Genomic DNA, 15607 nt, shown 5'->3' on the forward strand with positions numbered 1-15607 from the left:
AGAAATATTTCATTTCAATTCACTTGAACTGAGAGACACTAAAAGTAGCTCTTCAGTTAACAAATCAAAATCACATTGCTTAGGTTGTGGTAAGACTAAAGTAATTTAATTCCTAATTCTTTGGGTGGGGGCGAGAGCTTCATTAGCTTGACTGGCGGAGAAAAGTATGACGTTTCATTTCCTTTGTTAACTTTGTTCAGCATGAGAAATTATTTTAAAAGATAAACATGGTTATAACCTATCTTGATTTTCCGTTTCCACGCATCATATTCATTGTTAATTAGAATTAAAACTAAGTTGGTTATATTGATTATAACAAGCATGGATTGTAAGTCGTACGTATTGGATATCTCGTTATCTCTGTTTATTGACTAGCAATCTCTGATGGTTCCCAGGGGTCATAATGTATCATTTACCCAAGATGGCCTACGATATCCTGTTTATAATTGACATATTTAATACCAGGTGAAATAGACCACATGATACATAAATAATCTTCTAGGGGGGAGACCAGCAAATAAAATCGGGTTTTAATGTCTTACTCCATTTCATTTCATCTAAATCAATGTTTTTATTGATCTGTTTTTAAATTACTACCCCCACCCCCTCTATCACATATAGCTTATCTGAATTAATGTGACCTTATATTGCTAGGCATTTGTAAAATCAAAAAGAATTGAATTTGATATCGACTAGTTATGCATCAAATTATAATACCGGTAGATGATCTTGAAGAACAAATCTTCAATCTGATGTGGCCTAATAGCTAGGCATTTACAAATCGAAAAGAATTAAATTGGATATGTCAACTTATTTTGCATGAACCAATTACGTATAATTATAGCATCTCACTTTACCGAATGCCTAAAGCTTAGCTGACTCACTAGACTGGAGGTCTCTGGTTCACTCCTGATGTTTGCAGAGAAATTTCCTGTGTGGTTTACTCATGTCAGTGGTGCAGAACGGAGGGACTGACAAGGAAAGCTGTCTAGATGATTGGTGCATACAAATAACGGAGGTCCTGTGTACACAATTGCATGCATGTAAACATAACCCTTGGCAGTTGGAATTCAATGTAAGTGTAGGCCGCAGCACCAATGTCCAAACCAAATTTCCTTTGTAGGACACTGCATGGCATATGCCCGTCTTCATTAGCCCAGTCGGTGCAGAAAAGTAGGATGTTAAACCCTAATCATTTCAGTTTTGTAAGGAGTGCAATAGTTAAAGACTATGAATGTCACATCATTTTCTAATTCCTGATTGTATATTTTGCATAAAGTACAACGGTTAAAGACCAAAATGTTCTGACTCTTTCTGTGATGGGAGCTGCAGTGGCTCAGTGAGTAAGACACAGCGCTCGATAACTAGGACGTCTCAGTTTCATTCTCGGTGTTGATCGAGACAGTTTTTCCAGAGGGGTTGGCAGAGGAACAGTGCACATAAAAGAACCCTTGATATCTGGAATTCGGAGTAGGCTGTAGCGTCAATGTCTGGGCAGGTAGCACACATGATAACTATATGATTTTATTATCATCATTATCAGATTTGAATATTTTTATCAATATGATGTCATCTTGTAATTGTTCTGGCCTATATATGTTAAACTTTTACTGTATTCAATGCAGAAATTTAAAGCAACAAATTAAATAACCATCTCGAGGAACAAATTGAAAATCCTTTAGTCATATTATTCTATACTCTTCAAAAAAAGTAGGGGATATTCAGAAACAATACAAAACTGTGGAAATGTACTGCTGTTTTTATTAGAGGTAACCAGTGTATGTTAATAACAGGCCAACTGCCTACACATGAACATAAACAGTTCATATGGGCGGCTTATCTGACGGCCCCATTTCACTCGCAAAGAGATACACCATTAAAAGTGAAAATGGACTTGAAGTGTCAAATTTGACAATGAACCCCTCCCACGTGTATGGCGCTATTGCGTGTCGCATGTGCAGCTCAGTGGTTCTGTTGGGGCGGTAAGTTCAAAGCATGTCAAGTGTCCATGACAACCTGCATAGGTATTTGCATTTCAATATCCCCTACTTTTTTTTGAAGAGTATATTTCAAGCAAAAAATTAACAACTCTTTATAAAAATGCTACAATTTCGAGCAACATTTGACAATGAACCCCTCCCACGTGTATGGCGCTATTGCGTGTTGCATGGGCAGCTCAGTGGTTCTGCTGGGGCGGTAAGTTCAAAGCATGTCAAGTGTCCATGACAACCTGCATAGGTATTTGCATTTCAATATCCCCTACTTTTTTTTGAAGAGTATATTTCAAGCAAAAAATTAACAACTCTTTATAAAAATGCTACAATTTCGAGCAACAAATCAAAAATCCTTCAATAATATCATAATATTTCCAGAAAAGAAATTGAAAGCTTTTAATAAAATCTTACTGAAAATCTTAATAAAATCGTACTATTTCGACCAACAACTTCAAAATCCTTTTATAATATCATACTATTTTGGGAATTTTATTTCAGTCTTTATAGCTGTGGGAGGAAACTGAAGGACAGTAAATACTGAGTGGAATTGAACCATTTTTGAACTGATATGCCTATTAGAGATTTATATTTATAAAAATATCACAGGATTCCTATATCACTCTCAGAGACTTTATATCTTTCTATTAGAAATACTAGAACCGTAATAAACATACTGATGAACACCATAACTTGACACATTGTTTAATTTGAGCAGCCTAATACCAGGTAAATCATATTCAACTTTCAAAAGAGACATTAGGATATTATAGGTCTAATACCAGGCAGGGCTGGGGCCATTACACTGCCAATGTAATTAATTACATTACCATTACTTTTTAAATGTAATCATTACAATTACTTTCTCATTTTTAGCAATGTAATTAATTACCATTACCCATTACATTGAAAGTAATCAATTACCATTACCAAAACTTTATGACTATATAAATAAAAAAACATTTTTCACAGAAATTAATCAAAAGACAACCTTATTTTTCTGCCATGAAGCGCCTACAAAATCAAACTCAAAATATTCCTTGATTCATTTATATTTGTTTATGAATTGTCATTTCTAGTAATTATACATCAAGTCAAATTTTATAGTGACGGGTAGTGGTGTCAAAAACTAATATTTTCAAAGTATGACTTGAAAAATGAATCAAAAGTATAGTTAATTAACTGTATTTTCTTATAAGTAACTTTTTAAAAATTTTAATCAATCAAAATATACCAAGCAGGAAAATAAACGTCAGGTTGGTATGTTACTCTGAATGGACGTAATGCATAAAACTTGCCAAATGTTTTTATTGTATATTTGCGACCACATCTCCAACTTGAGCAATAAGGCTCCTTCCCAAACACATAATTAAACCCAGGAAATGTTCTCAAAAACGCAACCTGACTTCTGAGATGGTAATGTGTTCTCCATGATTTTCATGTAACTCACACTACAATGTCAGAGGCATGTCACAACACATGACGGCTCAGAGGAACCAGGCGCTTGTAAGACTCGACACTGGCCACACTACCCAAGCCGTTGCCAATCACTTCCAGGACAATGTTCAGACCGCCATGTTGTGTGACAGCTTGTTCAGAATCCCTTCACATTGGCATCTGAGACAGCACATCATGCAGACAGTCGGAACACATGAAAGACCCATCAGTACCGATACAGTGCGGCGACGTCTCACCAGAGAGAACATCCATTGCCATAGACCGATCCTCACCCCTTGCCATCAGCGTGAACGTCTACAGTTTGCCCAACATCGCCAGAACTGGCGACACATGCAATGGAGAACTGTTCTGTTCACAGATGAGAGTCGGTATTGCGTATCAACTGCAGATAGCAGGGCCAGAATATGCCGTTGACGTGGCCAGCGTTATTCTGACCAATAGCCTACACCACAAACGGTTGGGCTATTATATGTTATTATCTTACACATGGAACAAGTGTGCTGGAACAAGTGTGCAACAAAGTCTTAATAAGATTGGTGTTGAAAAGTTAGTGCATATCTTAGAATACTCCATGTCCTTAACTTTCATCAGCTTGTAATTTTAGATTTAACACAATTTGATCTTCATCAGCTTGCAGTAATTATAGATTTAACACAATTTGACCTTCGCATGGTAATCTTAAATATAACACGATTTGACCATAACCGGATGGTAATTTTAATAACCTGATCTGCCTTTATACAATTACATTGGGAATGTTCTTGTAACAAGAATAACACTTAAAGGGCATATGGCACTATTTTTTGGAACCTTGAAATAGAGGAAAATGATTTTAAAAGCACATATATAATGTAATATGAATGTATGTAAAGTTTTTTATATTCAATTTTTGAAAAAAAATATTGTAATTTCTAATCAATTATGTTCGATGAAATACGTTCTATACTTTTTTTTTTAATCATTATTTTATGGTTTGTGAATCAACCATTACTAATTACTTCTAATTGTCTTCTAGGATATGTCTTTATTTGTTCATTACAAAATGGCACTCGAAACAGTAGAATATAATCATGTACTGATTATAATATTATGTTAATTGTGTCATAAATAATGGATATCAGGATCCTATATTTTCACGGTAAGATAACATCATCAAAATTGACCAAAATTGAATTAGACATTTTGTTCTTTTAGCCAGAGCCAGAATAGAACAGCTTAGGTTTTACAGTCTGACTGATGAATCTAGAATATACAGAATTCACCTAGAATCAGTATCTTGTTATAATAAAAAGTTGGCCATACAAATAATCTTATCATTAATAAACTCAAGATTTGAACAGTCTACCTTAATTAGAACCATTAAAGTTATTGTGTTCCAAAGGTGTGACATATGGACGGACAGATTTTAATAATTCCCTACTTCAGCAATCTCCAAAAATTATTTTCATACTCTTTATATTATACTTTAGTTCAATTTTTCCTTTATTCTGAGTCCCTGACTAAATAATTTACTCGGCAATGCAATGATGTCATTAATTTACTGCTAAAAATATATATTGTGTATTATCAAGATAACTCTCGTCATCCTCCACGCCCAAATGGTTTTAAAAAGCCAGGAATATACCAAGCCATGATTGAGCACTATATGATCCTAAACATATATTGACAAAAGGCAGATATGTCTAAAAGCTTCAAAATAAGACAAACAAAGACCAAATCAGATTTTGGACAGGAATAAATTTGTTCAGGGAGCATTAATTACATTTAATACCTTGTTTAAGTAATCACGTTAAGGCTTCTCTTTCAATAACAAAATGTCGCCCGGAAACTTGATGTGTTGTCACGGATATAGATATGTTCAAAATAGACCAGATCAATATGGTGATTAAACATAAGAATACAGAAACAAATTTCATTTATAGAGATAAAGCCTCGACTCATTTGTTTTTATCTATTTTAGTCCAATTTTTTTTCTTTTTGGTACATTTCAGGAACCATCCATTAACTTGATGAACGATACAGACGCAATGCGTAAAATGAAAACAAGGTGGGTCGTAAATTTATTCGTATTATTATAGTGTTCTCGGTGGTCAAATCACCCTGACAAAATGACCACAAAAGGGTTTCAGTTCCAATGATTTATTCCACCATGCTATCAAATTTAGGAATGGGGTGTGGGGGTCTACTGGTTTAATGTGTGCACATGAAATCATAAGGTCTGTCATTGAGTCAATTGGCGTGCCCCGACTGGGCTATTAATGAAGACAGGCATACGCCATACATTGTGTCCTGACAGTGGCGCTATAGCCTACTCTTATTTCTAATTCCAACTGCAAATGGATCTTTTATGTGCACGCCAATGTGTACACAGGACCTTTGTTTTTCATCCCATCCAAACAACTAGACAGCTGTCCTTGTCAGGCTCTTCATCCTGCACTACTGACAAAGGGAAACCAGCATCTTACTCACTTAGTCATCGTGGCTCCCGCATGGCATATATGTCATTCTTCATCGGCCTGGTTGGTATGAAACAGGACATTCAACCCAGTAGCATACAGAGGTTTAGTGATGCTTGGGGTAGACTCTTTGATTGTGGGCCTTAAGACTTGTGTATAGGGCCTAGTACTGAGACATTTAACAAGGGAAGACATTTTAAATTTGTCAAAACAGATGATATGAACATTTTATTCAATAAAATTTGTATTCAGTTGAGTAGGGCAGCTTGTACTACAAAGTTAACAGTGATAAATTATTTAAAAAACTTTGATCGTGTAGTGCGCTTCTCCTGCACTTATTATTTAGGTGCTTTATCACTCACCATAATCATTTCCTTTATATAAAGTTTGAGTAATGGTTAAACACCCCATCATGGTCCCTTTTTATTAATTAGGTTGTCACTCAATTGTATATAACTCTCAGTGGTGCAGGACAGAGGGCGTGGCAATGGACAACATACATGTATAGTTGTTCAGATGGGACAGAAAACCGGAGGTTCTGTGAACACAATAGCGTACACGTAAAAGAACCCATGGCAGGCTGTAGCGCTGCTGTCTGGGTAAAATTTCCCGAACAGCACAGTGTACATAGCATATGCCCTTCTTCATTAACACAGAACAGTTGCATGGACATTAAACCGTATTTCATTTCATTTCAACTCTCTGTAATACGTATATAGATTGTATCATTGCTTGATAATGATGAGAACACCCACACTGAAACATTGCAATTAATAAACTTAGTGAATGATATGCATAACAGCGTCTATTATCATAAAACGATGCAGTTAATAAGCTTAGTGAATGATATCCATAAAGGTATCTTTTTATTTTAAAACAATGCAGTTAATAAACTTAGAGAACAATATCCATAAAGGTATCTTTTTATTATAAAACGTTACAGTTAATAAACATAGAGAACAATATCCATAAAGGTATCTTTTTATTATAAAACGTTACAGTTAATAAACTTAGAGAACGATATCCATAAAGGTATCTTTTATTATAAAATGTTGCAGTTAATAAACTTAAGGAAGATGTCCATAAAGGTATCTTTTATCATAAAACGTTACAGTTAATAAACTTAGAGAACGATATCCATAAAGGTATCTTTTATTATAAAATGTTGCAGTTAATAAACTTAAAGAAAACTGTCCATAAAGGTATCTTTTATTATAAAACGTTACAGTTAATAAACTTAGAGAATGATATCCATAAAAGGGTCCCTTTTCACTTTCAAAATCTTTCAAGCTTATTAATCGGCGTGAATGATATCCATAAAGGTGTCTGTATTATAAAACATTAAGTCCTTTATTTTGAAAAGCAGCCATGTACATGTACTTCAAGAAAAACAAAAATCTTTAAAACTGATTAATCTATGTGTTTCCGGCGTAAGAAAAAAAAATTGTCGATCATTTAACCTTTACAGTGGAGGATACTGGCTTTTGTAATATTGATATTATATTGATATTTTTATATAAGGAATTTACTGTTATACGAGATAGCGCTATTATTTATCTTGAGGCTATATTGATCATATAACACTATAATATAGGCCAATCCAATTTAATTACAGTTCTTCGTGTTCTTGGTAAATAAAAAGTCATGTGAATCGTGTGAAAGATGTACTGTTTAACTCTTTGAAGTTTGAACACATATGACGGAATAGGTTTTTTTTTGGAAAAATCTAGTTTTTCAATCATTCTTCAGGGAAGTCGTCATAAGCCATGAGATTCGAATATTAGGTGCTTGAAAACCTATAATGTGGATCAGTAAGTTTGTCTTTTATAAATTTCAAACATCAAAGTTAAACCTCATCTTCATTACCCCGGTCAGAGTTGAATAGTAGGACGTTAAACACCATTTCATTTTATTTATAACAGCTTGCTATCTGCCAGTGGGAGGTTGTGTTTCACAACATGTGACTAAGCTGATAGTACTGACTCCACGGCAGTACAATGGGAGGTTGTGTTTCACAAAATGTGACTAAGCCAAGAGTACTGAGTTGCCGGCAGTACAATGGGAGGCTGTGTTTCACAACATGTGACTAAGCTGATAGTACTGACTTGCCGGCCGTATGTACAATGGGAGGCTGTGTTTCACAACATGTGATTAAGCCAATAGCACTGACTTGCCGGCAGTACAATGGGAGGTTGTGTTTCACAACATGTGATTAAGCCGATAGTACTGACTTGAAAAGAGTAAAATGTCAAAACATAAAAAATGGGGATTAAAATGTTTTAAAGAGTGCAAGCAAGTAATTTTGAACAGTGCAACCAAGTACTTTTGGTTTATAAATTTTTCACCAAGAAATAAGAAGCTTAATTTAAACAGGTGTTCTATAAGAACCAAAAATCAAATTTGTCATGGCCTATACAATGGAGTAAAAACATTTTGTAATAGAATTTACGCGAGGCAGGAACAATGGTCTGAAGGAAACAGAGGGAAAGGTAGCTAATATTGACAGGAACCGGCAACTATCAACGTTTTTGTTTGAACAACACTTTGCTCATTTCTAATTGACAACAGTCAACCACAAAAAGAACAATTCGATCACAAATATTGGCTTTGTCGCTATGTGCTACATAAGTTTTTTTAATTTGTACAAAGATTACGAAATACATCAATATCACCAGCACGGACATGTTTGTACCTTGGAATCAATGTTCCTGGTAATTAATAAAAGAGATAATGATTCCATTCCAAATAGCTTACACAGACAGTTTTGCATCAATATACCATACATAGGTTTTTTTTATCAATCCTTTTCAAAATTTTAAAGGTGCGGCATTGTAGTCATGGACATAGTAAGTGAATCCACAAATGATTCTATTCCAAATACTTGTACCTTACACAGGATGTTAATATTCATATATAAATATGTGAATCATCACATCGTTATGGGTACCATAAGTAGCAATTTGGCCATGAAGTTTTTTTTGTGATGATCTGAGAGTCAACCAAAATTTACATACATTTTTTATGAGTGCTAGCACAATACAGGGCTAGCACATATACCACCTCAAATTTTGTACACAAGACAGTTCCATTTATATTCTTGCTTGGGATCATGGTGGCTAAGTGGGTAAGACGCTGGCTCGCTAGCCTGAAGGTCGGGTGTTTGATCCCATGCATTGGTTAAAAAAGTTCATCCCGATTTTCCGGCGTGGTTCTCCTTGTCAGTGATGCAGGACGGAGGGCCTGACAAGGAAAGCTGTCTAGTCATTCCGATGGGGACGAAAAACCGAGGTCCTGTGTACACATTGGAGTGCACATAAATGATCCCTTGACAATTGGAATTCGATATAAGAGTAGGCCATAGCACACTGTATGGCATACTATTAAATAGCAATAGTTCGTTCACACTTTAATCCTTTACACTTTTCAAAATCATTGGGGGATGAGTGGGGTCGGTTGCATTGTGTTGGATGTGGGGGGTGGGTGCTGGTGGATGGGGTGGGGGGCATGATGGTCGTGTGATTAGTAGATAGGAAAGTGGACTCAAAACTGGAAAAAAACATTTAGGATATTTCAAGCCAGGATCTCTGATTTAATGTTGATGATCGTCATTCGCATTGTCCAATAAGCTAAAATGTAATCATTATTTAACATTCAATCTCCTCGATTGGATTTTTAAAAAGAGGTCCATCAAAAGATAAAATTAATGGTGGCACTGGCTTGTATTGGTAAAAATGGCATAAATGTTCAGTTCATCATAACTTTGTAAATATTGAGTGGAATTTGACCATTTTCAGACTGACATTCCTTTTAGAGATTCAACTTTCACAATATTGTAGTTTACAAGATTCAAAATCCCTCGAACGACAATCAGAGACTTTAAAGGGAGAATGTGCAAGAGTACGAGAGGTGTTTCCATTTGTTCTGATTGGGCTAATATATGATTCAATTTTATTTCAATAATTCACTTGCTCTTAGGGGTCTTTAAATAGCTGTGGGAGAAAAATGGGACATTTTCCTGGGACCAAACATTTAGGGGTCCCCACAATTTAGACTAAGTTGAAAATATGAAAGTCATTCTTTGGGCCCTTATTGATACACAATCAGGGGTCCCCATTTTTACTCCTGACTGTTGCATTCACTAGGGATCTGTGGGTAATATGGTTTCATTTGGTAAACATCAGGACACATGATATCATTTATACATATTTTCTGGGGGTCTTCGCTTTTAATCTTATTTCCGCCAGTCAGACCCCCCACCCCCACCCCACATTGACTTTTCCTAAGCCCAGGAAATAGTGTCAATAAACTTACATTAGTTTTAAAATTTAATGGTTTCAACAGAACATATTACTAGATAATTTTTTATGTATAGCTATAATGTTCTGGATATCTCAGATTACCACAAAACTAACAATTAATGATCCCATAAAGTAGTTGACTCATCGCGTTATCAATCAGTGAGCTAATTTATTGAAATAAATTTAAGCATGTAGGCTACCATATATGTCAGTCCCAAAATGGATACTAAACTCTTTGCCTCTCTTCTCCTCTCTTGTTAATGCAAACAACGAATACAATGTCTAAAAGATTTTTTCTAGAGTATTTACAAAACGAATACAAATGTCTAAAAGATTTTCTCTAGAGTGTTCACAAGACAGACGGACGACATGATGCATCAAGTGGGTTCAGATAGTGCCATAGATAATATATACTTACCTCTTTTCTGTTTTGTTTCTGTTTCCCGATGTGATTAATTCTATATTTCTGTCTTTTGTTGATCCATGTGATTAATTCTATATTTCTCTATTTTGTTGATTTGTGTGATTAATTCTATATTTTTTTGATTCGTGTGATTAATTCTATATTTCTGTATTTTGTTGATTCATGTGATTAATTCTATATTTCTGTATTTTGTTGATTCATGTGATTAATTCTATATTTCTGTATTTTGTTGATTCATGTGATTAATTCTATATTTCTGTATTTTGTAGATTCATGACGGCATGAACGTAGGTGGACTTACCCATGTCCAGTCAGAAAATCAGGAGAATGCTTCTGTTAGTGGTGACATGTACAACAATCCACCAGGTCTAGAAACCACCACAAACAACAACCATCGCGTTAATGGCACTATCTTATCTCGGACGTCGTCCAACAACTCACAACCATCGCGTAAACCAATAGGACAAGCCTGGAGATTCCCGACATCCCCGGAAAACCATCAGCCTACAAAAGAAGAATTTTATCAATCGTACGATCCCAAAATTGGTCTGCACACGGCTGCCGTTTTGGGCGGTATACTGGTGTGGTTAATCGTGTATCTAGTGTATCGCACCAAATGTAAAAAAGCCATCATCCGATTTTTCAAAACTGTGTCTGAACAACGTAAACAGAAGCGGAGTCGAGCATCTTTCGTTAACCTGAGCAAACATTCGAGTATGGGTGCCGATATTGACACGCCACCAAGTATAATCGTAACGAATGATAAAAATGAAACTGTGAGTAATCATGTAATTGTTAAGATTCCCGTTGAGACACCAACATCTGTCCATAAACACGATGCCGCTCATGCTGACAATCAAATAAGGGAGGCAATTCAGAAACTCCCAAGTTTAGAAACAGATGTAACTATGGCAACAGCACAATGGGTGAAAGAGCAGCCTCTCTCAATCCAAAGTCTTCAGGAGTTACCTACGGATTTAATACGATCTAAAATCCCTACGTTCTGTCCACCTGTTCGCGATCCGCGATTAGTGAAATCTGCATGTGGTTTAGATCACACATGGAATAAAAGTTTGCCATCACTCTCACAGAATATCGAAGTGAATAGTTATTATTCCTCCTCAGAAGCCATACATTCGTCAACACGAGGAAAAAAGTCTCCCTGTGAAAATCCCAGTAGTGACAGCGGTATTAAAAATAAATCAACACCCAAATTTTCTGAGGATTTGCGGACGACAAAACGGATCCTTCCGAAACTTACGATAACCATTCCAGATTCTATATCTACAAAGCCGTCTGGGACAAACCTGGACACGAAGACTCGCCTTAACGACACAAGGCCTATTCCTGTGACCCCTACTGTCAAAATTCAAAATTATACCTCAAAAAGATGTGCCCGATCTTCATCTTCCCTCCACAGACAGATCAGTAATGATTCCCTTAGCTCAAATTCTTCAGTCGAACCCTTGTTAAGTGAATGGGGCTCGACTCCAAATGTCGAAAATTGGCATAACAGGGGTTCCAAACATCAAATATGGCCAGCTGCGGAGAAACTGAAAGACCCTAAGAAATGGGAACAGAGTAGTGTTAGTTTATTAAGTGACGAGAATATGACCGAAACCGTTTTATAGCATTAGAAGGAAGTGTCTTAACCTCTTTGATTAAAATAAATATAAAAATCAAAGTGTTAATTTGATTGTGTTTGGGTCCAGGGCTCTTATTGCAGGCATATTTACCTGTTTTGACTGACTGGCAGTGAAATCGACTGGGTGGAGATCTTACCTGTCAGTCAATTTACATGCTACAAAGTTATAATTTCAAAGAATTGAACCTTAAAACACAATCAATACAGGTAAATTCATACTTCATATGTGTAAATATGCTTTAAAATATATTTAGAAAATGGGATAATGCTAAGAATCATCATATTTTTCATCAAAAAAGATCTTGCTAAAAAATGTGACTAAAATAGCTATAAATAGCTAACCTGAGTAATAGTCCTGCCCCATTAGCTAACCCCAGTAATAGTCAAGCTACCATTAGATACCCTCAGTAATAACTCTGCTGCCAATAGTTACCCTCAGTAATAGTCAAGCTATTATCAGCTACCCTCACTAATAGTCAAGCTATAATTAGCTACCCTCAGTAATAGCCCTGCTTCATTAGCTACCCTCAGTAATAGTCAAGCTATTATCAGCTACCCTCACTAATAGTCAAGCTATAATTAGCTACCCTCAGTAATAGCCCTGCTTCATTAGCTACCCTCAGTAATAGTCAAGCTATTATTAGCTACCCTCACTAATAGTCAAGCTATAATAAGCTACCCTCAGTAATAGCCCTGCTTCATTAGCTACCCTCAGTAATAGTCAAGCTACCATTAGCTAGACTCAGTATAGTCAAGCTATTATTAGCTACCCTCAGTAATAGTCCTGCTCCATTAGCTACCCCAGTAATAGTCAAGGTATCATTAGCTATCACCAGTAATAGCCCTGCTTCCATTAGCTACCCTCAGTAATAGTCAAGCTATTATTAGCTACTTTCACTAATAGTCACAAGCTACCATTAACTAACCTCAGTAATAGTCAAGATACCATAACTACCCTCAGTAATATCCTTTCTACCATTAGATAGCATCAGAATTACATCATAAGGTCTATTATTCCCTGCTTGTACATGACAAGGAGTAGAGAGAGAGAAATAGGGTTTAACATTCACTTGATACAAACTAGGTAATTTTGGGACTAGCATGGTTCAATTTCATTTCCATAATTCGCTTGCGCGAAGGGGTCTACAGACGTGGGAGGAAACCCACGTACAAGTGGGGAATCAAAACCATACAACTTGACTCAATGACAGACATTATGATCCAACACACACATGTTAAACATTCGGTCAATCCCCGCCACCCAACCCCCAATCAACAAGGAATAGGATCACCTGTCCAACCTCATTGGTTTTCTCTGGGTCCTTTGGTTGTTTCGCAGGTTGTTTTTGGACGTTAAATCCCATTTCTCTCTCTCCAAGATATCGTAGGCTGTACAAGATCAAAACAACACTTTATTTTCTATAAATCAAAGAGGTTTAACTTGTTAAGTTTTTAATGTTCTTTCCACCTATATTTCTCTATTTACTATAGTTATAATGTTTACGTTATTTATCATAGATATTATTGATATTCAATATAATCACATCCTATATTTCTTCACCCTCATGACAACAAGGTCCAGGTGATATCTTCTGTACACATATCTTTACATCGACTTTATGTTTAAAATAATTAAACTAGAATCTTCGAGACGGTGTGATCATTATTGTGTGAAAGATGTCTTAAAGGACATGTGGCTCTAACTCAATATTATCTATAAGGCAACTGTCACAGACTTTGTCAGACATAAATTATCACACAATGTCTTTTTTATAATATATTCTGTGATAATTTGTACTTGACAAAGTCTGTGACAGGTGCCATATGTCCAGGCATGGTTCTAACTCGATATTATCCATAATATTCAACAGTAGAACTAGACAGGTCTTAATAGGTGTGTATGGCTCTAACACAATATTATCCATAATATTCAACAGTAGAACTAGACAGGTCTTAATAGGCGTGTATGGCTCTGACTCGATATTATCCATAATATTCCATAGTAAAAACTCAAATTAGAATTCAACATACCTAATTAAAAATTACATGTACAATAAAAGTTTTAAAGATGCATTATGTAAGATTTTGATAAAGAGCTGACAGTCCTCGTAAAATAGTTCAAAAACAGATAATTAGAAATTAATATATTGAAAATTTCATTCAAATTACTTTATTCTGAGCCAAGTTAAGACTGTTTGACGATGTAGCGATGTCTTGATTATCCATTTTATCATTAACTTTTCAAATCTAGCTGGTGTTTTTATCCATTTAAATCTCAGCCATCCGGTGATCTAGAGAATTGATTAAAGGCGCTGTCACAAGAATAAATGTCTAAATAATAATTTATAGAATTTATTTAGACAAAGAAAGGCCTGCAGTAGGCAGATTTAGCTGTGACATAATGCATCTTTAAAAATTGAATATAAATCAAGTTTATATACATTCATATTACATTAATATGTATCATATAGTTGTTTGATATTTTGTACAGAATATAATAAAATATATTTTAAAAAGCCCTAAAAATTTTCTTTCAATTTTCAAGATCTTGCTTTCATCTGGTTTGTGACACGTTAAAAGGAAGTTTATATATATGGGCGTGATTCAGATGTGAGATCTCGAGTGCCACAACTCAAACTTCAATCCAACTTAAGTCACATCAATGTCCCGACTTTGACTCTACGTAAAATATTTATTGTAACTTAAAGATCTCACGACTCGATTTACGGTGAGGGGCATAACTCTAACTTACCTTATTTGGCATGAACTGGTGGCTCATTTAACGAACTGGCGACTTACTCCCTGTATATATAGTAATGTAAGGTAGTGAGCCTACTCATAGTTTTACATTTCGTGTTCACCTTTTTTAGCGAATGTTACCTACTTTATCAGATATTTAAGAATGCAAAAATGTTAATTATATCTATAAACATATTTCCACAAGAAGTGAACAAATTGGTGAATGGTATGTATAACAGCTCAAACAGCCTGTGTCATGTGAACATCCTAACAGCTCAAACAGCCAGAGCCATGTGAACAGCTAAGAACTATTCTATTTAAGGGCGATATTACAGGGCCTATGAAAACTTTGGACACTGCTACTCATAAAGCATAGTTTGTGCCTTTATCTAAAGGGAACAGAATTGATTAGGTCTCCTAATCCCTCAGCCGTCTCCAACCTACGCAAGCCGAGACTATCATTTGGCTCCTATTGCAAATTTCTCAGGAAACACTTGTCTGCATTATCACCCCAGGTGGAAGTGGGAAGAAGAAGAACAGTGATGGGGAGGGGGGAGCAAACCCCAGGGACCACATTCTGACTCGCTGTGCTGACA

General features: G+C 35.7%; 1 protein-coding gene across 1 annotated transcript in view; it reads left to right on the top strand.

The window, feature by feature from the left end:
• The window catches only part of LOC126831121 (uncharacterized), a 39633-nt gene extending 24875 nt beyond the window's left edge, over window positions 1-14758 (top strand). The window contains exons 2-3 of the mRNA XM_050561760.2: window positions 5441-5496; window positions 10897-14758. Coding sequence (XP_050417717.2) covers window positions 10909-12258 — 1350 coding nt within the window. The 5' untranslated portion in view covers window positions 5441-5496; window positions 10897-10908 and the 3' untranslated portion in view covers window positions 12259-14758. The remainder of the gene's footprint in view (window positions 1-5440; window positions 5497-10896) is intronic.
• Window positions 14759-15607: the final 849 nt, after the last annotated feature.

The sequence above is a fragment of the Patella vulgata genome, chromosome 8 (assembly GCF_932274485.2).
Source record: "Patella vulgata chromosome 8, xgPatVulg1.2, whole genome shotgun sequence".
Lineage (NCBI taxonomy): Eukaryota > Metazoa > Mollusca > Gastropoda > Patellidae > Patella > Patella vulgata.